This window comes from Leptomonas pyrrhocoris (genome assembly GCF_001293395.1).
Source record: "Leptomonas pyrrhocoris isolate H10 chromosome Unknown, whole genome shotgun sequence".
NCBI lineage: Eukaryota > Euglenozoa > Kinetoplastea > Trypanosomatida > Trypanosomatidae > Leptomonas > Leptomonas pyrrhocoris.
The window spans coordinates 856,205-878,237 of NW_015438365.1; the positions used below are offsets into that span (position 1 = coordinate 856,205).

Genomic DNA, 22,033 nt, shown 5'->3' on the forward strand with positions numbered 1-22,033 from the left:
TACATGCCGTGTCCAATGCCTATCAATAGCGCTACTGGTGCGTTCCTATCATGCTTAACGTAAACACACAAACACAGAAATAAAAAGCTCTCCTCAATGACAACATGCAGCAAAAACTGGGGGAGGGGGTAATCTCGCTTTCTTTCGTCGTTCCTGCTTGGCCAACCTTGGATCACTTTCCAGTTTCCCTTAACTTCACTGTTATCGCAATTGATCGATCACGAATCGGCATTGTCTTGTTTTCTTTTTATGTTTTGAAGTCGTCGCATGTATGTGTGCCTCACGACAAAAACCGTCTTTTCCCCGCTTTCACGAATGTCGTTTCGGCGTGCAACGTGGAATGGGTGTGTGTTTGTCGCCTCGCCCCCATCTTCTGCGCACCGCCGTCCGATCCATTCTCCGCCACCCTCCCTCGTCTTCATCTTTCGTTTCGCTATACGCCTCTCTGCCGCTCTGCACCACACATCATCCCTCAGATGAGTTCCCAAAGAAAAATGATGCTCTGCAAGCTAGTGAGCATCAAGACGCGCTCACACAGAGAGAGAGAGAGAAATGATGATCGTGGGGTCCACGACACGCCTCTGTCATGTGCGCGGCGTCACACCCGTGCACACGCGCTCACACCAAGAGTCATTCGCGGACGGTGCCGCGCCGCTGGTAGCGCCACTGGCACACACCCGGGGCGTCCCCCCTGCGCCGGCCCACCCATGGGACGGCGTGGGTAGTCCCACCTCCGCACACGCAAGTGGACACGCACCACTGCGTGCCTCCCTGCTGCACGTCGCACACACACATACATCCGCACACGTCGGCGCGCTCACCCGCGTCCACATCGCCGCGCACCACCGCAGCGGCGTCCACCGACGCACACACGCGCACGCCGTCGCGCCTTCACGCGCGCGCGCGCACCCTGCCCACCGCTGCGGCGGGCGACGCAAAGAAGAACAACACAGGGGGCCCCAAGCAAACCCGTTGCACCCTCCCTTCTCCGTCTCCCCCCGCAGCCGCACTCGACGCCGCGTGTCCGCTTCGGCTGGGCACGCGGCCCACCGCGCACACGACCGACTGCTCCATTGGGGCGCCGTCCGCACACCTCGTGCGTGCACGGGTCCCGAGCGAAAGTCCCTCGCCCACATACGCGCGCCGCAACACGCACACGCTGCTGTGCGGCGCTGGCAGCAAGTGCCGGGTGCCGGGGTCAACCCCATCGACTGCTACGTCACAATGGCACCGCCGTACACACCCGCTGCTCGCACGTCGGGCAGCGGGGCCACCGACTGCCGCGGTACGGCTCCCCCTCGACAGCGAAGGGTTGGGAGTCTGTATCTCCGCGCCGGTCCCTCGTGGGCTGGTGTGCGGGTGATCCTGCGGCAGAAGCTATCCGTGCGCACCGCGCCACACCCAACAGCACGCCTTCGTGTGTGCCGCTGCGTGTCCGGCGTGTGGTGCGTGCGGTCACGGGCGGCGCACTCGCCGTGCATCCACCCCCCTCCCGCGTGCGTGTGTGTCTGTGCTTGCACACGCGCGCACGCACGCACCGGATGTGAATGGGGCGTGTCCGCACGCTCCACGGCGAGACTCGTGCCACGCACGGGTGTGCTGCGCCAGCCTCCCCACTCGGTGGTCTTTGCGCAACGTTGGGCTACACATACATGCGCGGCGGAGCGCGGTGCCTCGTGTGCCGCTCCTTCCTGTCGTGCTTAAAACACCGTACAGCCATGAGCAGCTGGCGGACGGGCAGGCTGCCGCGCCAGTCGCGGTGGCCGCCACGCCATGCAGAAGAGGGCTTATTCACGCCACGTAGCGAGACCAATCACCGTCATGACGACGCGGTGGTGCGCGCTGTTGCAGCCGTCCGTCGCACGTGGTGAGTGGTGCTCTGCGCGTGCTGCGCCGCGTTGGTGCTCTGTGTGTGCGCATGTGTGCTGGGTGCTGTTGTGGTGACTGTGTGGTGCTGTAGATGGCGTGTGTACTGCGCCGTCACTGTGCTTGTGTGTGCTGTTGTGTGCTTCTCAGTGCCTGCAGGCGCACGTTGGCGCGTCTTCGTTGCGTGTGCCGCCGTGGCCGCACGTGCGTCTGTGAGCTTGCTCTCGCAGGTCTCCGCACGCGCCGCAGCAATGCCTGTCCGGCGGCGTCCTCTCCGAAGCACCGCGAGGCGGGCCCTCTGCGTCGTGTATCGATATTCCCCTCCCCTGCCCTACCGCAGCTGATCTCTCTCTCTCTCTCTCTCTCCTCTTTATGCCTCTCTTCGGTTGCTTCGTGGTCTGCTATTCTAGAAGAATACGTCGTAGTGGCGTGCTTGGCACGTGGCGGAGGTCTTGCTGTGTTTCTCAGAGGTCACTGGGACCCGAGTTGTGGTTTCTCTTCACATCTTGATATTTGCCCTCCAACCGGTCAATGTTTTCCTCTCTCTCCTAGTCTTCTCTTCACTTCTTCATTTCTTCGCCGCTTTTGTAGAGAACTGCCCAGGGGTGTTTAGTCCGTATACCCCTTCGTTGTGTTCTGCACGCTAGTGAGCATCAAGACGCGCTCACACAGAGAGAGAGAGAGAAATGATGATCGTGGGGTCCACGACACGCCTCTGTCATGTGCGCGGCGTCACACCCGTGCACACGCGCTCACACCAAGAGTCATTCGCGGACGGTGCCGCGCCGCTGGTAGCGCCACTGGCACACACCCGGGGCGTCCCCCCTGCGCCGGCCCACCCATGGGACGGCGTGGGTAGTCCCACCTCCGCACACGCAAGTGGACACGCACCACTGCGTGCCTCCCTGCTGCACGTCGCACACACACATACATCCGCACACGTCGGCGCGCTCACCCGCGTCCACATCGCCGCGCACCACCGCAGCGGCGTCCACCGACGCACACACGCGCACGCCGTCGCGCCTTCACGCGCGCGCGCGCACCCTGCCCACCGCTGCGGCGGGCGACGCAAAGAAGAACAACACAGGGGGCCCCAAGCAAACCCGTTGCACCCTCCCTTCTCCGTCTCCCCCCGCAGCCGCACTCGACGCCGCGTGTCCGCTTCGGCTGGGCACGCGGCCCACCGCGCACACGACCGACTGCTCCATTGGGGCGCCGTCCGCACACCTCGTGCGTGCACGGGTCCCGAGCGAAAGTCCCTCGCCCACATACGCGCGCCGCAACACGCACACGCTGCTGTGCGGCGCTGGCAGCAAGTGCCGGGTGCCGGGGTCAACCCCATCGACTGCTACGTCACAATGGCACCGCCGTACACACCCGCTGCTCGCACGTCGGGCAGCGGGGCCACCGACTGCCGCGGTACGGCTCCCCCTCGACAGCGAAGGGTTGGGAGTCTGTATCTCCGCGCCGGTCCCTCGTGGGCTGGTGTGCGGGTGATCCTGCGGCAGAAGCTATCCGTGCGCACCGCGCCACACCCAACAGCACGCCTTCGTGTGTGCCGCTGCGTGTCCGGCGTGTGGTGCGTGCGGTCACGGGCGGCGCACTCGCCGTGCATCCACCCCCCTCCCGCGTGCGTGTGTGTCTGTGCTTGCACACGCGCGCACGCACGCACCGGATGTGAATGGGGCGTGTCCGCACGCTCCACGGCGAGACTCGTGCCACGCACGGGTGTGCTGCGCCAGCCTCCCCACTCGGTGGTCTTTGCGCAACGTTGGGCTACACATACATGCGCGGCGGAGCGCGGTGCCTCGTGTGCCGCTCCTTCCTGTCGTGCTTAAAACACCGTACAGCCATGAGCAGCTGGCGGACGGGCAGGCTGCCGCGCCAGTCGCGGTGGCCGCCACGCCATGCAGAAGAGGGCTTATTCACGCCACGTAGCGAGACCAATCACCGTCATGACGACGCGGTGGTGCGCGCTGTTGCAGCCGTCCGTCGCACGTGGTGAGTGGTGCTCTGCGCGTGCTGCGCCGCGTTGGTGCTCTGTGTGTGCGCATGTGTGCTGGGTGCTGTTGTGGTGACTGTGTGGTGCTGTAGATGGCGTGTGTACTGCGCCGTCACTGTGCTTGTGTGTGCTGTTGTGTGCTTCTCAGTGCCTGCAGGCGCACGTTGGCGCGTCTTCGTTGCGTGTGCCGCCGTGGCCGCACGTGCGTCTGTGAGCTTGCTCTCGCAGGTCTCCGCACGCGCCGCAGCAATGCCTGTCCGGCGGCGTCCTCTCCGAAGCACCGCGAGGCGGGCCCTCTGCGTCGTGTATCGATATTCCCCTCCCCTGCCCTACCGCAGCTGATCTCTCTCTCTCTCTCTCTCTCCTCTTTATGCCTCTCTTCGGTTGCTTCGTGGTCTGCTATTCTAGAAGAATACGTCGTAGTGGCGTGCTTGGCACGTGGCGGAGGTCTTGCTGTGTTTCTCAGAGGTCACTGGGACCCGAGTTGTGGTTTCTCTTCACATCTTGATATTTGCCCTCCAACCGGTCAATGTTTTCCTCTCTCTCCTAGTCTTCTCTTCACTTCTTCATTTCTTCGCCGCTTTTGTAGAGAACTGCCCAGGGGTGTTTAGTCCGTATACCCCTTCGTTGTGTTCTGCACGCTAGTGAGCATCAAGACGCGCTCACACAGAGAGAGAGAGAGAAATGATGATCGTGGGGTCCACGACACGCCTCTGTCATGTGCGCGGCGTCACACCCGTGCACACGCGCTCACACCAAGAGTCATTCGCGGACGGTGCCGCGCCGCTGGTAGCGCCACTGGCACACACCCGGGGCGTCCCCCCTGCGCCGGCCCACCCATGGGACGGCGTGGGTAGTCCCACCTCCGCACACGCAAGTGGACACGCACCACTGCGTGCCTCCCTGCTGCACGTCGCACACACACATACATCCGCACACGTCGGCGCGCTCACCCGCGTCCACATCGCCGCGCACCACCGCAGCGGCGTCCACCGACGCACACACGCGCACGCCGTCGCGCCTTCACGCGCGCGCGCGCACCCTGCCCACCGCTGCGGCGGGCGACGCAAAGAAGAACAACACAGGGGGCCCCAAGCAAACCCGTTGCACCCTCCCTTCTCCGTCTCCCCCCGCAGCCGCACTCGACGCCGCGTGTCCGCTTCGGCTGGGCACGCGGCCCACCGCGCACACGACCGACTGCTCCATTGGGGCGCCGTCCGCACACCTCGTGCGTGCACGGGTCCCGAGCGAAAGTCCCTCGCCCACATACGCGCGCCGCAACACGCACACGCTGCTGTGCGGCGCTGGCAGCAAGTGCCGGGTGCCGGGGTCAACCCCATCGACTGCTACGTCACAATGGCACCGCCGTACACACCCGCTGCTCGCACGTCGGGCAGCGGGGCCACCGACTGCCGCGGTACGGCTCCCCCTCGACAGCGAAGGGTTGGGAGTCTGTATCTCCGCGCCGGTCCCTCGTGGGCTGGTGTGCGGGTGATCCTGCGGCAGAAGCTATCCGTGCGCACCGCGCCACACCCAACAGCACGCCTTCGTGTGTGCCGCTGCGTGTCCGGCGTGTGGTGCGTGCGGTCACGGGCGGCGCACTCGCCGTGCATCCACCCCCCTCCCGCGTGCGTGTGTGTCTGTGCTTGCACACGCGCGCACGCACGCACCGGATGTGAATGGGGCGTGTCCGCACGCTCCACGGCGAGACTCGTGCCACGCACGGGTGTGCTGCGCCAGCCTCCCCACTCGGTGGTCTTTGCGCAACGTTGGGCTACACATACATGCGCGGCGGAGCGCGGTGCCTCGTGTGCCGCTCCTTCCTGTCGTGCTTAAAACACCGTACAGCCATGAGCAGCTGGCGGACGGGCAGGCTGCCGCGCCAGTCGCGGTGGCCGCCACGCCATGCAGAAGAGGGCTTATTCACGCCACGTAGCGAGACCAATCACCGTCATGACGACGCGGTGGTGCGCGCTGTTGCAGCCGTCCGTCGCACGTGGTGAGTGGTGCTCTGCGCGTGCTGCGCCGCGTTGGTGCTCTGTGTGTGCGCATGTGTGCTGGGTGCTGTTGTGGTGACTGTGTGGTGCTGTAGATGGCGTGTGTACTGCGCCGTCACTGTGCTTGTGTGTGCTGTTGTGTGCTTCTCAGTGCCTGCAGGCGCACGTTGGCGCGTCTTCGTTGCGTGTGCCGCCGTGGCCGCACGTGCGTCTGTGAGCTTGCTCTCGCAGGTCTCCGCACGCGCCGCAGCAATGCCTGTCCGGCGGCGTCCTCTCCGAAGCACCGCGAGGCGGGCCCTCTGCGTCGTGTATCGATATTCCCCTCCCCTGCCCTACCGCAGCTGATCTCTCTCTCTCTCTCTCTCTCCTCTTTATGCCTCTCTTCGGTTGCTTCGTGGTCTGCTATTCTAGAAGAATACGTCGTAGTGGCGTGCTTGGCACGTGGCGGAGGTCTTGCTGTGTTTCTCAGAGGTCACTGGGACCCGAGTTGTGGTTTCTCTTCACATCTTGATATTTGCCCTCCAACCGGTCAATGTTTTCCTCTCTCTCCTAGTCTTCTCTTCACTTCTTCATTTCTTCGCCGCTTTTGTAGAGAACTGCCCAGGGGTGTTTAGTCCGTATACCCCTTCGTTGTGTTCTGCACGCTAGTGAGCATCAAGACGCGCTCACACAGAGAGAGAGAGAGAAATGATGATCGTGGGGTCCACGACACGCCTCTGTCATGTGCGCGGCGTCACACCCGTGCACACGCGCTCACACCAAGAGTCATTCGCGGACGGTGCCGCGCCGCTGGTAGCGCCACTGGCACACACCCGGGGCGTCCCCCCTGCGCCGGCCCACCCATGGGACGGCGTGGGTAGTCCCACCTCCGCACACGCAAGTGGACACGCACCACTGCGTGCCTCCCTGCTGCACGTCGCACACACACATACATCCGCACACGTCGGCGCGCTCACCCGCGTCCACATCGCCGCGCACCACCGCAGCGGCGTCCACCGACGCACACACGCGCACGCCGTCGCGCCTTCACGCGCGCGCGCGCACCCTGCCCACCGCTGCGGCGGGCGACGCAAAGAAGAACAACACAGGGGGCCCCAAGCAAACCCGTTGCACCCTCCCTTCTCCGTCTCCCCCCGCAGCCGCACTCGACGCCGCGTGTCCGCTTCGGCTGGGCACGCGGCCCACCGCGCACACGACCGACTGCTCCATTGGGGCGCCGTCCGCACACCTCGTGCGTGCACGGGTCCCGAGCGAAAGTCCCTCGCCCACATACGCGCGCCGCAACACGCACACGCTGCTGTGCGGCGCTGGCAGCAAGTGCCGGGTGCCGGGGTCAACCCCATCGACTGCTACGTCACAATGGCACCGCCGTACACACCCGCTGCTCGCACGTCGGGCAGCGGGGCCACCGACTGCCGCGGTACGGCTCCCCCTCGACAGCGAAGGGTTGGGAGTCTGTATCTCCGCGCCGGTCCCTCGTGGGCTGGTGTGCGGGTGATCCTGCGGCAGAAGCTATCCGTGCGCACCGCGCCACACCCAACAGCACGCCTTCGTGTGTGCCGCTGCGTGTCCGGCGTGTGGTGCGTGCGGTCACGGGCGGCGCACTCGCCGTGCATCCACCCCCCTCCCGCGTGCGTGTGTGTCTGTGCTTGCACACGCGCGCACGCACGCACCGGATGTGAATGGGGCGTGTCCGCACGCTCCACGGCGAGACTCGTGCCACGCACGGGTGTGCTGCGCCAGCCTCCCCACTCGGTGGTCTTTGCGCAACGTTGGGCTACACATACATGCGCGGCGGAGCGCGGTGCCTCGTGTGCCGCTCCTTCCTGTCGTGCTTAAAACACCGTACAGCCATGAGCAGCTGGCGGACGGGCAGGCTGCCGCGCCAGTCGCGGTGGCCGCCACGCCATGCAGAAGAGGGCTTATTCACGCCACGTAGCGAGACCAATCACCGTCATGACGACGCGGTGGTGCGCGCTGTTGCAGCCGTCCGTCGCACGTGGTGAGTGGTGCTCTGCGCGTGCTGCGCCGCGTTGGTGCTCTGTGTGTGCGCATGTGTGCTGGGTGCTGTTGTGGTGACTGTGTGGTGCTGTAGATGGCGTGTGTACTGCGCCGTCACTGTGCTTGTGTGTGCTGTTGTGTGCTTCTCAGTGCCTGCAGGCGCACGTTGGCGCGTCTTCGTTGCGTGTGCCGCCGTGGCCGCACGTGCGTCTGTGAGCTTGCTCTCGCAGGTCTCCGCACGCGCCGCAGCAATGCCTGTCCGGCGGCGTCCTCTCCGAAGCACCGCGAGGCGGGCCCTCTGCGTCGTGTATCGATATTCCCCTCCCCTGCCCTACCGCAGCTGATCTCTCTCTCTCTCTCTCTCTCCTCTTTATGCCTCTCTTCGGTTGCTTCGTGGTCTGCTATTCTAGAAGAATACGTCGTAGTGGCGTGCTTGGCACGTGGCGGAGGTCTTGCTGTGTTTCTCAGAGGTCACTGGGACCCGAGTTGTGGTTTCTCTTCACATCTTGATATTTGCCCTCCAACCGGTCAATGTTTTCCTCTCTCTCCTAGTCTTCTCTTCACTTCTTCATTTCTTCGCCGCTTTTGTAGAGAACTGCCCAGGGGTGTTTAGTCCGTATACCCCTTCGTTGTGTTCTGCACGCTAGTGAGCATCAAGACGCGCTCACACAGAGAGAGAGAGAGAAATGATGATCGTGGGGTCCACGACACGCCTCTGTCATGTGCGCGGCGTCACACCCGTGCACACGCGCTCACACCAAGAGTCATTCGCGGACGGTGCCGCGCCGCTGGTAGCGCCACTGGCACACACCCGGGGCGTCCCCCCTGCGCCGGCCCACCCATGGGACGGCGTGGGTAGTCCCACCTCCGCACACGCAAGTGGACACGCACCACTGCGTGCCTCCCTGCTGCACGTCGCACACACACATACATCCGCACACGTCGGCGCGCTCACCCGCGTCCACATCGCCGCGCACCACCGCAGCGGCGTCCACCGACGCACACACGCGCACGCCGTCGCGCCTTCACGCGCGCGCGCGCACCCTGCCCACCGCTGCGGCGGGCGACGCAAAGAAGAACAACACAGGGGGCCCCAAGCAAACCCGTTGCACCCTCCCTTCTCCGTCTCCCCCCGCAGCCGCACTCGACGCCGCGTGTCCGCTTCGGCTGGGCACGCGGCCCACCGCGCACACGACCGACTGCTCCATTGGGGCGCCGTCCGCACACCTCGTGCGTGCACGGGTCCCGAGCGAAAGTCCCTCGCCCACATACGCGCGCCGCAACACGCACACGCTGCTGTGCGGCGCTGGCAGCAAGTGCCGGGTGCCGGGGTCAACCCCATCGACTGCTACGTCACAATGGCACCGCCGTACACACCCGCTGCTCGCACGTCGGGCAGCGGGGCCACCGACTGCCGCGGTACGGCTCCCCCTCGACAGCGAAGGGTTGGGAGTCTGTATCTCCGCGCCGGTCCCTCGTGGGCTGGTGTGCGGGTGATCCTGCGGCAGAAGCTATCCGTGCGCACCGCGCCACACCCAACAGCACGCCTTCGTGTGTGCCGCTGCGTGTCCGGCGTGTGGTGCGTGCGGTCACGGGCGGCGCACTCGCCGTGCATCCACCCCCCTCCCGCGTGCGTGTGTGTCTGTGCTTGCACACGCGCGCACGCACGCACCGGATGTGAATGGGGCGTGTCCGCACGCTCCACGGCGAGACTCGTGCCACGCACGGGTGTGCTGCGCCAGCCTCCCCACTCGGTGGTCTTTGCGCAACGTTGGGCTACACATACATGCGCGGCGGAGCGCGGTGCCTCGTGTGCCGCTCCTTCCTGTCGTGCTTAAAACACCGTACAGCCATGAGCAGCTGGCGGACGGGCAGGCTGCCGCGCCAGTCGCGGTGGCCGCCACGCCATGCAGAAGAGGGCTTATTCACGCCACGTAGCGAGACCAATCACCGTCATGACGACGCGGTGGTGCGCGCTGTTGCAGCCGTCCGTCGCACGTGGTGAGTGGTGCTCTGCGCGTGCTGCGCCGCGTTGGTGCTCTGTGTGTGCGCATGTGTGCTGGGTGCTGTTGTGGTGACTGTGTGGTGCTGTAGATGGCGTGTGTACTGCGCCGTCACTGTGCTTGTGTGTGCTGTTGTGTGCTTCTCAGTGCCTGCAGGCGCACGTTGGCGCGTCTTCGTTGCGTGTGCCGCCGTGGCCGCACGTGCGTCTGTGAGCTTGCTCTCGCAGGTCTCCGCACGCGCCGCAGCAATGCCTGTCCGGCGGCGTCCTCTCCGAAGCACCGCGAGGCGGGCCCTCTGCGTCGTGTATCGATATTCCCCTCCCCTGCCCTACCGCAGCTGATCTCTCTCTCTCTCTCTCTCTCCTCTTTATGCCTCTCTTCGGTTGCTTCGTGGCGCGGTGTTTTCACCTATGTGTTTTGTGTGTGTGCACCGAAAGCGGTGTTCAAAGAAGGTAAGTTGGTCTCGACGGCGTCGGTGCAGTCTCGTTGACAGGCAGCGTAGCGGGAAACTCGCTCTCTTTCAGTACAGGCGTGCTGTAGTTGTTGTGACGTTTGTGTTGAACGTGACGTCACCGACGGTTCTTCTGCGTGGTGCGCTCAAATGGACGTACTGCGATACGTTCCCGCAATGGAACCAGTGTTGTGTGTGTGTGTTTCGTGCGGACTCCACTGCTTTCTGGTCGTCGTCTACCTGCCTTCCCTCTCTCTTCTTTCAGCAGGTGTGTTGTCTCCCAAATCAAGGGAAAAAGCAAAAGACGGCGTTAGGAGCCGCTTTAGTACTTACCTGCGTTGAGGCAAAGTGCCTTCGGTGCCGCTAGCTATTTCTTTTATTATTCCTTATTCTTATTCAAGGCCAGCCTTCACGCGTTAATCCAACGCTCACTCAAAACACTGTGAGGTGACCAGAAGAGAACCGCCGTGCATCATGACATCCCTTCATTTCCTGAGAGAGGATATCAAGGAGGTTTTCAACATCTTCGATGAAGACGCTTCCGGCTCGATCAACATCCAAGAAGTGACGAGAGCCCTTTACACGATCACCGGCGAGCGGGTGGCGCAGTCGGAAGTGTTAAAGCTCATTGCCTACGGGCGCGACGCGGTGACGAGAGAACAGCAAAGGGCACTGGAGAGTCACAAGGCGTCGCAGCAGTCGACAGCATCGGAAGCAGATCCGCAAAGCACCCTTTCACCCCCTGCCGGGCTCGGCAGCCCGGACATTCGACCGCAGAGTAAGAGTCAGGACTTCATGAGCTGCTCCAGCACCCCCCGCCTACAGCCCTCGCACTCCCACCAGCTCGACAGCAGTGAAGGGATTGACATGGAGGTTTTTGAGCAGGTCGTGCTGCGCAAACTGCAGCATCGCAGCTACGAGGAGGAACTCGCCTACACCTTTGCCCTGTTGGAGGACTCAACGTACGCGGGATTCATCACGAAGGAGAGCGTGCGCCGCGCCGCTGCGGAGGCGGGTGAGCCGTTGACGGAGGCGGAGATTGTGGAAATGTTTGACACTGTCGTCACAGGGGCGCCGACGGCAGCGGTAGATTTATCCGCCTTCATAGACCTCCAACTAGCCGCCAGGAAGGCCGAAGACTCATGAGAGGCAAAAAAAATATATACGCCAACCTGCTTCAACAGATGTACATTACTTTGATAAACGTCTTAGGCGTTTTTACTTGTTTTTCCTGTTGTTCTCAGTGTGATGATTTCATTTTGGAACTCCGCGACGCGGAGAAAGGACAGAAAACTTTTATCAACCTCTAAAAACGCTCGCAAACGCATTTGTCTTCTCTTCACACAACTTTGAGTCAATAAATCGATGTGAATGTAAAATAAGCCATTGAAGTGCAAAAATCTGTTCCAACGAAAAGCGACGCTGATGTGCGTCCCAGCGCCTCGATGCGAAAGCTTTGGATTTCGGAATAGTCTCTAATGAGTCATGTCGTTTTACCTCGCCTATTTTTATAGTTCCTCTCGTTACGATCGCTGTCAAAGCGTTAGCGAAGGACTGCCGTGGTCTCTTCCTACCGTCGCCTTACTCCTTTGTTGGTACTTCTCTCCCCGTTGTACTCAAAGCCACCCGCGCCTGTTCAACACATCTTCTCGCTTTAACTCACCTCAGTCACTAATATTGCACTTTTACACATATCATGAGCGCGTCAAGTCAAAAGTGCGCGGTGTGTGGCCGCCCCTTCGGCATGCTGCTGTGGAAGCACACCTGCGATGTTTGCCACCGCACCGTCTGTGACGACTGCGCTCCCCGCAACACGGAGAGCATCGGCCCGAACGGTGAGGCAACGAAGCTGCGTGTGTGCAAGTCATGCGGGACCGCCGGCCGGCGCCTCGGCGGCAGCACCGCCGACAACGACGCCACCGCCAACAAGAAAGACGGCGGTGCCGGACCGGTTCCTACGACGGTCCCTCGCCCCGACCCAAACAGCGAGGAGGAGCGGGCGCGTCGGACGGCCATCATTGAGGCGCGCAACCGGTCGCAGCAAACTCGTGGGTGTCCTCGAGCAGTGGACTCAGCAGGGCAGCGGGCCACGCCCGTGTCGCCGACCCTTCCCGCCCCCTCCCCACCGCCGGCGCCCACGAATGACAGTAATTCGCCCGCCGCCACCGCCACGCTCAGCTCGACTTCGCCGGTTGCTGCCACAACGCAGGAAACGCCTTCGGCGACGATGACGCCGCCAGCGCCGTTGTCGCCGTCCGCCGTGACCAGCGCGGGTCGTCCCACTAACCCGGCTCTTGAAGCAGCGCTGCGACGTCAGCAGCAACAGCAGGCTCGCAGTGGTGCTGCGGCTGCGGCACGGGTGGCCAACACGTCACCCGAAAAGATGCGGTTGTTGCGTGAAATTGACGCCTTGTTGGCAAAGCATCACGAAGAACCGCCCTTTGGTCTGCGTGCGTCGGATGAGGCGAAGTTAAAGAGCTACCTGCAGTACCTGAAAGCGAAGTATCACGAGTCGGAGTAAGTGAATGCGAGGAAGCCCCACACTTTATGTCTGCCGTGGTGTGGGACCTGCTGACGGGTTTCATCATTTTCTTTGCGTTTTTAGTAGCCGCCTTCACAGATGCTGGACTCTTCTGGCTTCTTTGTGGCAGGTCTCTCCAACTATTATTATTTGAGCGAATTCTGTTTTTGGTTCTTTCGTAGCTTTGGTTTGCGTTTTTATTAGCGTTGCTTTGTTTTGAGGCACTGTAATGTTCGCGAGTGGTGCGAAGCGAAGGGGAAAACACAACTTTAATGGTGGGCTACGTAAACGGATAATGTTTGCGAGAGTTTCCCGAGGTCACCAGGAAGTCACACGTGGGTTTGTTCTACGTGTCTTTTGGGGGAGAGTGTCCTGAACGCCGCGGTAATCGGTCTTCATGTAATCATCATAGATGTACAGGATTTTCTTCCCTAGCAACTCCGGTTCTCTTTTTGTGTTGACACGCTGCCGCTTACTCCTCGACCTCTCTTCACTCTTTCCTTGTTCGAATCTTTCCTTTCAAATCCCTCGCCAAAAACGTGGTGATGGTTGCGTTCTGCAGAAGTAGTCCCATTCTAGAGGGAGTACTCCATCACTGGAAGGGCTTCTACGCACCATTCTCTTGTCAACGCGTCTGAACGCTTTTGTTTGTTGCTGTTATTTGTGGTAGCGTTGTGTGGTACCGGGCATCTTGTGTAGTGCTTCATTTGTTTCCTTTTTCTTTTCTTCTATTCCACCCGCTCGATTGTTCCGCCCTTAAACTCGAAGGCGTTTGCGGCGGCTCTGAAACGCGACCCCCACACTGTTGCACCCCGACTCCCATCTCTCTCCCCCTCCCCCACCTCTACAGCGTCTGTCCAACGTCAACGGTGGAGTATGCACAACCTACACACATTATTCGCAAGCTTTGCTTCTGACTCCACTATCATCAGCACATTTTGTTTATTATTATTATTATTATAGTTTCCTGCTTCACTTTACCCCTTCCCAGCATATCGTTACTTCGGTAACAGCGAAACGAGAGAACCACGCGCGCATGTGTGTGTGTGTGTTTGTGTGTGTGCACCACGGTGACACATTTTGGTTCCTCCATTTTAAACATCTTTATTTTTTCTTTTTGATTCATTTCGAGTAGACATAGACGACGTTCGCAAACCTATATATATATATATATATATGTGTGTGTTTATATTTTCCCTCCCTCATTTCTCATTCATTACTCCAGGTTCTATTATTTATCTTCGCTTCTTCACTCAAATTCGTCACGTCTTACGCTGTCGTGTTGAGCGGACAACGCGCGAAAAAATGCAGGATTGGAAGATCGCCGTGCTCGTCGTCATCATTGTCGTGTTTTTGGTGCTCGCGGCGCTGCTTCTCTTCTTGCTCTATCGCTTTGGCAACTGGCGCCGCTTCACACTTCACCGAAAGAAGAAGACGTTACGGTACATTGACGATGTGGAAGAGAACATTATTCGCAACAGGCTGCAGGAAGGGGCAACGGACAGCAGCGACATGTACCAGCAGCTTTTTCTCTACGACCCTCGCCTCCATCCCAGTCCTCATGTGATGTACCTCATCGATTTTCAAGGAGAACTGTTGAGCTTGGACTTTAAGAAGAAGTCGCTGCACAACGTGAAAACGGAGCCGGATCTGCAGCGCTACCTGTTCGACGCCTTCCACCCCACCATTGAGGAGGGCAACAGAGTGACGGCGGTGACGCCAGAGATGCTCGCCCTCTCCTACGTCGATGACCGCCAAGCTCTCGTTGTGCTGGACCTCAACCGTCTTCTTGACCGCGACGCCGAGTTTGGTGCGCGGATGCAGCATACGGCAGAGCGCCCGTTGCTCTTCTCGCGCCTCGTGCCGAACGGCGTGGACGGGTCCGTGTACACCACCCTTACACGCTTCGGCTACTCCGTGGGCGCGCCGCCGTCGATGCGGGTTCGCCCGGATGGCAACTACCTCGTGGCACCTCCGCAAGCCCAACAATCGCAGCAGATTGCGGTGGATGTTGCCGAATCGCGAGCGAATCCGATTGCGCGGATGAATCCGATGGCACGGGCGTCGGCATCGTCCGCCGCCGCCGCGGCAGCGGTGCCGCCGTCGGCGTTTCCGGGAGCGGCGCAGTATCCGCCGCCAACGCACACCACCTCCCTTTATGTGCCAGATGTGCCTGGGATGGCGCCTGCGCCGATCATTCACCCTTGTGGCAGCCACCACATCACGACCAACACGCCCATTACCGTTACGGCGGCAACGTACACGGTGCTGCACAGCAACGGCACGCGCAGTGTTCTCGATGCGGCCAACACGGCTCTCATTGAAAGCGCACGCTTGCAGTGGGACCGCCGTCAGAGCCTCGTGGTAACGCTCGTGTCGGGGAGCTTTACTGGGTATCAGTGCGTAGTGGACCCTGTCACAGAGAACGGCAATCTCTTTCCCCCGCGAGGCGGTGGTGGCTTCGCGGAGCCGATTGTGTGCCAGCGAGCAGACGCACTACAGTACACGGTGGAACGGGTGAACTCGACGCAGTGGCTGCCGGTGGAGAGGGCGTTGTACCTCCCGGGAGGGCGGTGGTGCGTGCGCGCGCGCGCCGTTCTGTACAGCGATGACAGCAGCAAATCCTCCGCAAAGGTGTTCACGGTAAACGTGATGTAAGCCGTGTTTTTTTTTAATACACATATGTCTCCTTGTGTGGTGGTCTGTTGCAAGTTATTCCGAGTTTGTTTGTCTTTTTTTTTGTGGACTGTCACCCATCTTGCCTTGTGGTTCTTATAGGTCTCTCAGAAGCCATCCTTCAGCCTGGGTGTTGCAGCTGACCCTCTCCTCTGGACATATACGTGTGTCTCCTCCCTTTGTATCACGCATTTCATCTTCTTTTCTGTTTGCTTTTAGAATACACGAAAGCCCTCTTTCACATATATGTTGTGTGCCTGTGTGTGTGTGGTGTGTGAGTTTCACTGTTGCACCGCACACGTGCTTCGCACCACTCCATTACCAATATGTTAGACGTTTCTCTTTTTTTTCTCACATTTTTTTTTTTTGATCTCCCCCGTGCGAGTGCAGCCGGGCGAAAGGAAAAATGGGAGACCAAAGAGAAAGAGAAAAGGGCAGCGTACGGAATGCGCAGAGCAGTGAAACTGTCGCCGATACACCGCAACAGTGCCCGTGCAAAAAAAGGTGAAAAAAGACTGTTTCTGGCCTCGCCTCTGACGGTAGGTTCTGCATCTGCAGAGGAACTTCTTTTTTTTTTGCTTGTTTGTTTTTGCGTGTGGGGGCACCGTGTTTTGCCTCAGCCGCATCCAAACCGCTCATCGTTCTCTATAGAGGAAGTAAAACCGTCTCGTCGCAACATCACCGTCTCTCTATCGCTCACTCACTCACTTATCCATCGTTGTCGGTGTCCCTCCCTCTGTGTGTGTGTGTGTGTGTATTGCTCGCATATGCAAATATGAGGGGTTGGAAAGTGAGAAAAGAATAGAAAGAAAATAAGAGAAGTTGTCAAGGGACTGGAAGAGTCGTTTTTATCGTTTAGCCGCCAACAACAACAAAAAAGAATTCATCGGACCACCATCTCCTATTTGTGCCTCCTGTCTGTTTTACCATGCTGGAGGAGTACATCCACACTATCATCACTGCACACGAGGGCCCGGAAGCCGCTGCCCAACGCTGCTGGAAGACCCTGCTGAGCCTGGAGCCAGATAAGTGCGTCGAGCTCTGTGATGAAATCGTGAGCTATTTTGAGTCGTGGCTGAAGAACGATACAGCGCACGACGCGTCCGGCACTTCGGTGAGAGGCGTTTCCCCCACCACCGACTTCCTGGATGTGTACCTGGCAGCCCTCTATGCAATTCTCACAGGATTCGCCACCTCCTTTGCGTGGCGCACTGCCCAGGCGAGTCGCCTCCGTGAGCGCCAGGTCGTCTCACCGGAGTCACGCACCGCATACGGGACGGCTGCGGAGTTCCTCGTACGCATCTGCGAAAACTATTTCCTGCGCACACCCGACGTCGCACAACGGTGCTTCCGGTGCCTGCTTGAAAATACCGGCATGGGGGTACCGTTTCTGTCGGTGGTGTTGAACGCCTACGGCAGCGCCGTGACCGGCGTTCTCGCCATCGCCAACGACGACCTCTCTGCGACGCAGGTTGACCGGTGCCTGCGACATCTTCGTATCGCCTCGGAGGTGTTCGCACTCGCGGACAGCAGCGGGAAAGCGCAACTGACCATTGCACACCCCATTTTTCTCCATGTGGCGCGCGTAAGTGGTCGGGTGCAGGAAGCCCTGCAGTTTTTCCAGCAGCCCGTGCGGTCCGTGAACCCCATCCTCACTGGCGTAGGTCTTGCGGACTACGTAATATACTACGCTGAAGCTGCGTTGGTCCTCGTCTCGCTCGACGCTTACGCCTCCGCCTTCTACGCCCTCACACCGGTGCATAGTTTGCCGCGGGTGCGGGGATTCACCGAGCGGACACGGGGCCGCAGCAATGAGGCGGCAAAAGCGCACTTAACCCCCACCAGGGCCTCTCGCTTTGATCGCAAAGGAGACGCAGACAACGACCCTTTTGCTGCTGCTGCCGCTGCATCCGGTAGTATGCCACGGCAGCAGCAGTCACCTCCAACGGTGCCAAATAAAACAGAGTATTATGTGAGGTTGTATCCTTGGTACCGCACAATGCCGGTCAGCACCACGCACACCTTCTACACCTCCGATTGTTATGCGGAGCGTGCCGGCGAAAAAATGGTAAAGTGGCGGCTCATCCTGTCACCTTCTTCCGCGGAGATCGACTGCGATGAGCAAACACGTGCGTGGGCGATCCGACTGAGTCTGCTGCTGCTGACGCTCGCTTTTGGCGGTGGAAACCCTCGTGAGGTGGAAGAGACTGACATCGTCGCCTCTCAGCCCGACGAGCGTGAAGTGGACTGGAGAGGAATGAACTCCGCTGCTCTACACGGGCACGTGTGCTTTCCAAACACCATTTTTTATAACTTATCGCAGACCACGCGTGTCTCGTTAAACGTACTTCTCGCTGCAGCGGCGAGCAACCCTTCTGCGGAGGTGCAGGTGTACTATGACGTGCTGCGCGCAGTGGCCCAGCGCGACGTGGCACGCGCCCGCGCCGTTCTTGCCTCTTCGTCGGAGACTGTGTTCGCGGCAGACATGACGCTGCACCTCGCACGAGCAGCGGTGGAGCACTACCTGCCCCTTCACATTTTGCTGGATACAGCTCGCATGTACTCCCGTGTGCCGTTGCGTGTTTTAGTCACGCGTACAATGCAAAGTGACGACCACCAAGACGACGTTCATCATGCGCTCGCAGTTTTGCAGCTGCTCGCCGAGCTTTGCGCCACAGGGGAGCTGGAGAACTGTCACGTGTGCACCCCCACCAGCACAAAGACGAGTGCAGCCGACACGGAGGAATCCGTGGGAAGTTTTGTTGTGGCAGTGAGAGACGTTGGACAACGTCCTGTTGCGATCGATGCGACCTCTGTGCTGCTCACGACGCCGCCGGCATCGAAGTGCATTCAACTCTGTGCCCTTGTCGTCTCGCTGCAGCCATTTTCTTGTTGTGGGCGGGTGCAAAACGCGAGCACCGCGAATGCACCCACGGCTTCGTTTCCAGAAATGCTCACGCAGCTTCAGATGCTGCAGCAGGCCGTCGAAGCCGAGCACTCCGCCCTCGCCCTCCTTAACTGAGGCGAAGACTCCACGTAGAGACCCTGCTACGAAACGGGACGAGGTGTCGCCGCGATTAGAAATGTTTTTTTTCCTTATCGGTATTTCTTGTGTGTACTTCGTCGCACAGCTGCATTGCCTTCTCCACACAGTCACTGCTTCTAGGCAGTGGGTGTTCTGGGCATTCACAGTTTTGTCTTTTGAATGCACCTCATCAGTTAAACCGCGGCTCACCTCGGCGCTGTGTCGGAGATCACGATTTCCTTCCCTCTTTCTTTGCACTCTGCTTCGATGTTAAGGTGTGTAAGCTGCTGCAGCACCACAGAAACAGAAAGGCGAGGGAGGCCTGCACCGACAAAGTAGAGAATCTTATGTCACAAGGAGCGCACTCGTTCCCAGGTATTATTTCCACTGAAGTGGCACGCTGTCTTTTTTTGGTGGGGAGGGGAGGTCTTTCCGGAAAACAGTAATTATGGGTGACGTAGAAAGCGACTGCTACATGCGTAGCGCTTTCCTCTCAATAAAATTATGGTACGTGAAGAAGCGACGGTACGGCTTCGCTTTTCCTATCCCTTGCCTTGATGATTGCGGCTGACCTGCTTTTTGATCGAGAGGCAACAAGCAGCTGTTGTGCTGAAGTGGCTCTGTGCAAGCTGCCCATCTTGAGTTTTCTCCTCCTTACTTCTTCTTCTCATTTGAAACTACCTATCTACCTCTTCTGTGATGAACCTGGGCTGTAGAGAGCTCATTTGTTCTGTGGACGCCGAGTTGCCCGTTTTGCAGCATTCCATATCGCACCCACACTGACACACACAAACAGGTAAAGTGAACACCCGAAGAGACGCGAAAGAGTAATCTTTTCAAACGTTTCCTATTCGCTACATCACTTTCAAAGAAGGCACACTCGTCGAGGTTAATTCTCTTTTTCTTTTCCTCATTTTAACCACTGGCGCTGACAACGCAGCATTTTAATTTGCTTTTCATTTTGCTGTCCGTTTTGTCTCGCTGGCTACAATATTCCATAAGCATTAATACTACTCGTTTGCGATTCCTCGTGACTGATACCTTGCCTCCACATTTTCAAACAGAGGCGGAGGTAAGAGGAGGAAAAAAAACCTGCGTATTGAAGATGCGCTCCCTTCTCACTCATCATCAGGCCGTGGGCGCTGTGGTCGTTCTCATGCTCCTCCTGCTTGACGTATCTGCCGTTGTCAGCGCCGTCGGCAAACCGCGCAGCACGAAGTTGCCCGCCAGTGTCGACCCGCTGCACCCACGCGTGAACATCAACTGGACGGAGCAAAGCGCCAACGTCAACCTCACCAAGGAGGAGCGAAAGAGCATTTTACGCAGCAAGCTCGTTCTCACAAAACTGGTCGTTCTAAACCGTCACGGCCACCGCGCACCCAACGCGCCGTACTGGCAGATGTGCCCCAACGACGCCTTCAACAAGCAACGCTACGACGTTGCGCCAGAGGACCTGACGGGGCTCGGCATGCAGGAGGAGTACCATTTCGGCCAGTACATCCGCGACACCTACCACAGCTTTCTCGGCGACAAGTTCAACCGCTCCCTCCATTACTTCCGCGCCGTCGGCGAGCCACGCATCCTGCAGTCTGCCATGGCTGTGGCGCAAGGCATCTTTCCGAACGGCTTCGGCCCCGGCGGCCACCTGCCCTCCCGCCCTCAATTTGTGCCGGTCTTCTCGGACATGGACACGCACGAGTACCTGCTCGATGACGTCCCCTGCTTCCGCCGCGCCGAGAACGACTCTCACCGCTGGCTGGAAACGCGCTACCCTGACTTCATCGAGGACCCCTACAACAAGAGAGTGATTGCCACCATCAAGGAGATGTGCGGCCCCTACAACGGTACGGCCAAGAACTACGCCTACATCAAGACGGTTGCGGACGGTCTCACCTTCAGCACTGACTTTGGGCTCAACGTGCTGAACGGCAAGCTCTCACCACAGATGCTCTTCGACATCCGCAACGTCTCGCTTCAGTTGCTGATGCAGCGCCTGTATAACACGGACGAGCAGCAGACCTACACAGTTGTCGATCTGCCCCGCAGCGTGCTGCAGACCTTCAACCACACCCACATCGGCGACTCACCGGCGCAGCTCAACGACTTCTACGACACCCGGCAGGAGTCGAACTTCTACTTTATGCACCGCGAAGCCCTCTACGCCTTTGCGCAGTTCTTCGGCTTCCAGTACAACGTGGCGGGTCTGCCGCCGGGCGAGGTGCCGGTCGCGGCCTCCCTCATTATGGAGAAGTTGATGCCACGCCAGGATCAGTTCTCGCACGACGCGAGGAAGATCTACGTCCGCATTAAGCTCTGGACGCCTTACAACGGCATCTACTCGATCCCCATCTCGAAGTGCCGCATTCCGGAGCTGTGTGAACTGCGCGAACTGTTTGATATCCACGACACGCGTGTGAAGCGCACCGGGACGTGGGAGACGCTTTGCCACTACAAACCGCAGGAGATCGACCACACGACGGACATCCGTTAAGGGGGACGTGCGGCTTGCCTCAGTTCTATATCGATGTAAGCGACGTTTTTTTTTGTTTTTCAGTAGTGGGGAAAAGAAAGCGTCGAGCAGGATCCATTCCTTTTTCCCACCCTCCTCCTACCACCTGCATTGTGCTGCACTTTTCAACGGAGGAGAAGTCGTAATGCAGTTAATTCGGTTAACGGAGAAAAGTATCTTTTTCCTCTTCTTCTTAGGTTTCCAACACCAGAAAGCAGCGAACCTCTGACGGACTTCTCGTTAGCGCTTTTGGGATCGGTGATAGCAAATGAACTTTTGTTTCCCCTTTATCTTATCCCTGCCTTCTCGGCTCGTTGCTGTGCTTTTTCCCATGCACGGCGCACGAGTCAAAACACGTGTGTTCTAATAGCTATTACTCTTTCTTACTTTTCTTTCTATCTATTCTTCTCTCTTTTAGGAATAATACTGTTGCTCGATAAGTAGCGGAGCTAACGATAAAAGTGTTTATATATGAACATGTTGAACACTTTTGTGTATCTTTCGATCGGTGAGTAGAGTTTAAAGAAGGAAAAAGAAAATTGAATAAAGAATGTTGGTGTACTTGGGGCCATTCTCTCTTCTTGTTGTTGGTGATTGAGTGCTGGTGTTGTTCCGGTTTTTCCCATCCTCGACACTTTTTTCTCTGTCTTTTTCGTTCGTTTACCTCTTGTCTTCCGTCCCGCCACTCATCCAACTGTGGTGGAGAGTGAGCCGGTTGAGTCGTTGCGCGGAAAAGGATCGCAATCGTCATTCAGCACAGGTGCCAGTGATAATGAAACATAGTTGAAAGTGTCGTCTTTTCTTCTTCGTCTTTTGCTTTTCTTCGTGTCTCACTTGGGGTCTAACCTAAAATCGAAAGAAAGAACGAGAGAGAGAAAAGTTGATGGTGCACTCTTTCTCTGGCGCATGCGCGACTACGGTCATGGCAACGAGAGTAGTGTTCTCCGATATGATTGTCGTCAAACGGCTCCTGCTTTGTGAG

At 59.1% G+C, this 22,033-nt stretch overlaps 10 protein-coding genes across 14 annotated transcripts; all 10 read left to right on the forward strand.

Moving 5' to 3' along the window:
• Positions 1 to 552: 552 nt before the first annotated feature.
• Positions 553 to 1,704, forward strand: ABB37_05194 (hypothetical protein; the record flags this gene model as incomplete). The annotated part of the gene is made up of 1 exon (XM_015803143.1): positions 553 to 1,704. One exon carries the CDS (start codon positions 553 to 555, stop codon positions 1,702 to 1,704), a length of 1,152 nt encoding a protein of 383 aa, XP_015658659.1.
• A 570-nt stretch (positions 1,705 to 2,274) lies between these two features.
• ABB37_05195 (hypothetical protein) lies at positions 2,275 to 3,704 on the forward strand (the record flags this gene model as incomplete). Of its 2 annotated transcripts, none has more annotated exons than XM_015803144.1 (1): positions 2,275 to 3,704. In XM_015803144.1, the coding sequence occupies exon 1, from the start codon at positions 2,553 to 2,555 to the stop codon at positions 3,702 to 3,704; it is 1,152 nt and encodes a 383-aa protein (XP_015658660.1). In that variant the 5' UTR covers positions 2,275 to 2,552. The 2 variants fall into 2 exon arrangements, with proteins under 2 accessions (XP_015658660.1, XP_015658661.1); XM_015803145.1 differs by having other exon boundaries at positions 2,278 to 3,704.
• Positions 3,705 to 4,274: 570 nt separating this feature from the next.
• ABB37_05196 (hypothetical protein) lies at positions 4,275 to 5,704 on the forward strand (the record flags this gene model as incomplete). Of its 2 annotated transcripts, none has more annotated exons than XM_015803146.1 (1): positions 4,275 to 5,704. In XM_015803146.1, the coding sequence occupies exon 1, from the start codon at positions 4,553 to 4,555 to the stop codon at positions 5,702 to 5,704; it is 1,152 nt and encodes a 383-aa protein (XP_015658662.1). In that variant the 5' UTR covers positions 4,275 to 4,552. The 2 variants fall into 2 exon arrangements, with proteins under 2 accessions (XP_015658662.1, XP_015658663.1); XM_015803147.1 differs by having other exon boundaries at positions 4,278 to 5,704.
• Positions 5,705 to 6,274: 570 nt separating this feature from the next.
• On the forward strand, positions 6,275 to 7,704 carry ABB37_05197 (hypothetical protein; the record flags this gene model as incomplete). The annotated part of the gene is made up of 1 exon (XM_015803148.1): positions 6,275 to 7,704. The coding sequence occupies exon 1, from the start codon at positions 6,553 to 6,555 to the stop codon at positions 7,702 to 7,704; it is 1,152 nt and encodes a 383-aa protein (XP_015658664.1). The 5' UTR covers positions 6,275 to 6,552.
• A 573-nt stretch (positions 7,705 to 8,277) lies between these two features.
• ABB37_05198 (hypothetical protein) lies at positions 8,278 to 9,704 on the forward strand (the record flags this gene model as incomplete). The annotated part of the gene is made up of 1 exon (XM_015803149.1): positions 8,278 to 9,704. Exon 1 carries the CDS (start codon positions 8,553 to 8,555, stop codon positions 9,702 to 9,704), a length of 1,152 nt encoding a protein of 383 aa, XP_015658665.1. The 5' UTR covers positions 8,278 to 8,552.
• Positions 9,705 to 10,583: 879 nt separating this feature from the next.
• On the forward strand, positions 10,584 to 11,466 carry ABB37_05199 (putative caltractin; the record flags this gene model as incomplete). 2 transcript variants are annotated; one of them, XM_015803150.1, is made up of 1 exon in its annotated part: positions 10,584 to 11,466. In XM_015803150.1, exon 1 carries the CDS (start codon positions 10,795 to 10,797, stop codon positions 11,464 to 11,466), a length of 672 nt encoding a protein of 223 aa, XP_015658666.1. In that variant the 5' UTR covers positions 10,584 to 10,794. The 2 variants fall into 2 exon arrangements, with proteins under 2 accessions (XP_015658666.1, XP_015658667.1); XM_015803151.1 differs by having other exon boundaries at positions 10,587 to 11,466.
• Positions 11,467 to 11,940: 474 nt separating this feature from the next.
• ABB37_05200 (hypothetical protein) lies at positions 11,941 to 12,841 on the forward strand (the record flags this gene model as incomplete). Its single annotated transcript, XM_015803152.1, has 1 exon — positions 11,941 to 12,841. The coding sequence occupies exon 1, from the start codon at positions 12,017 to 12,019 to the stop codon at positions 12,839 to 12,841; it is 825 nt and encodes a 274-aa protein (XP_015658668.1). The 5' UTR covers positions 11,941 to 12,016.
• Positions 12,842 to 13,401: 560 nt separating this feature from the next.
• ABB37_05201 (hypothetical protein) lies at positions 13,402 to 15,499 on the forward strand (the record flags this gene model as incomplete). The annotated part of the gene is made up of 1 exon (XM_015803153.1): positions 13,402 to 15,499. The coding sequence occupies exon 1, from the start codon at positions 14,147 to 14,149 to the stop codon at positions 15,497 to 15,499; it is 1,353 nt and encodes a 450-aa protein (XP_015658669.1). The 5' UTR covers positions 13,402 to 14,146.
• Positions 15,500 to 16,295: 796 nt separating this feature from the next.
• On the forward strand, positions 16,296 to 18,539 carry ABB37_05202 (hypothetical protein; the record flags this gene model as incomplete). 2 transcript variants are annotated; one of them, XM_015803154.1, is made up of 1 exon in its annotated part: positions 16,296 to 18,539. In XM_015803154.1, the coding sequence occupies exon 1, from the start codon at positions 16,446 to 16,448 to the stop codon at positions 18,537 to 18,539; it is 2,094 nt and encodes a 697-aa protein (XP_015658670.1). In that variant the 5' UTR covers positions 16,296 to 16,445. The 2 variants fall into 2 exon arrangements, with proteins under 2 accessions (XP_015658670.1, XP_015658671.1); XM_015803155.1 differs by having other exon boundaries at positions 16,307 to 18,539.
• Positions 18,540 to 19,256: 717 nt separating this feature from the next.
• ABB37_05203 (putative acid phosphatase) lies at positions 19,257 to 21,033 on the forward strand (the record flags this gene model as incomplete). Its single annotated transcript, XM_015803156.1, has 1 exon — positions 19,257 to 21,033. Exon 1 carries the CDS (start codon positions 19,648 to 19,650, stop codon positions 21,031 to 21,033), a length of 1,386 nt encoding a protein of 461 aa, XP_015658672.1. The 5' UTR covers positions 19,257 to 19,647.
• Between the last annotated feature and the right edge of the window lie 1,000 nt (positions 21,034 to 22,033).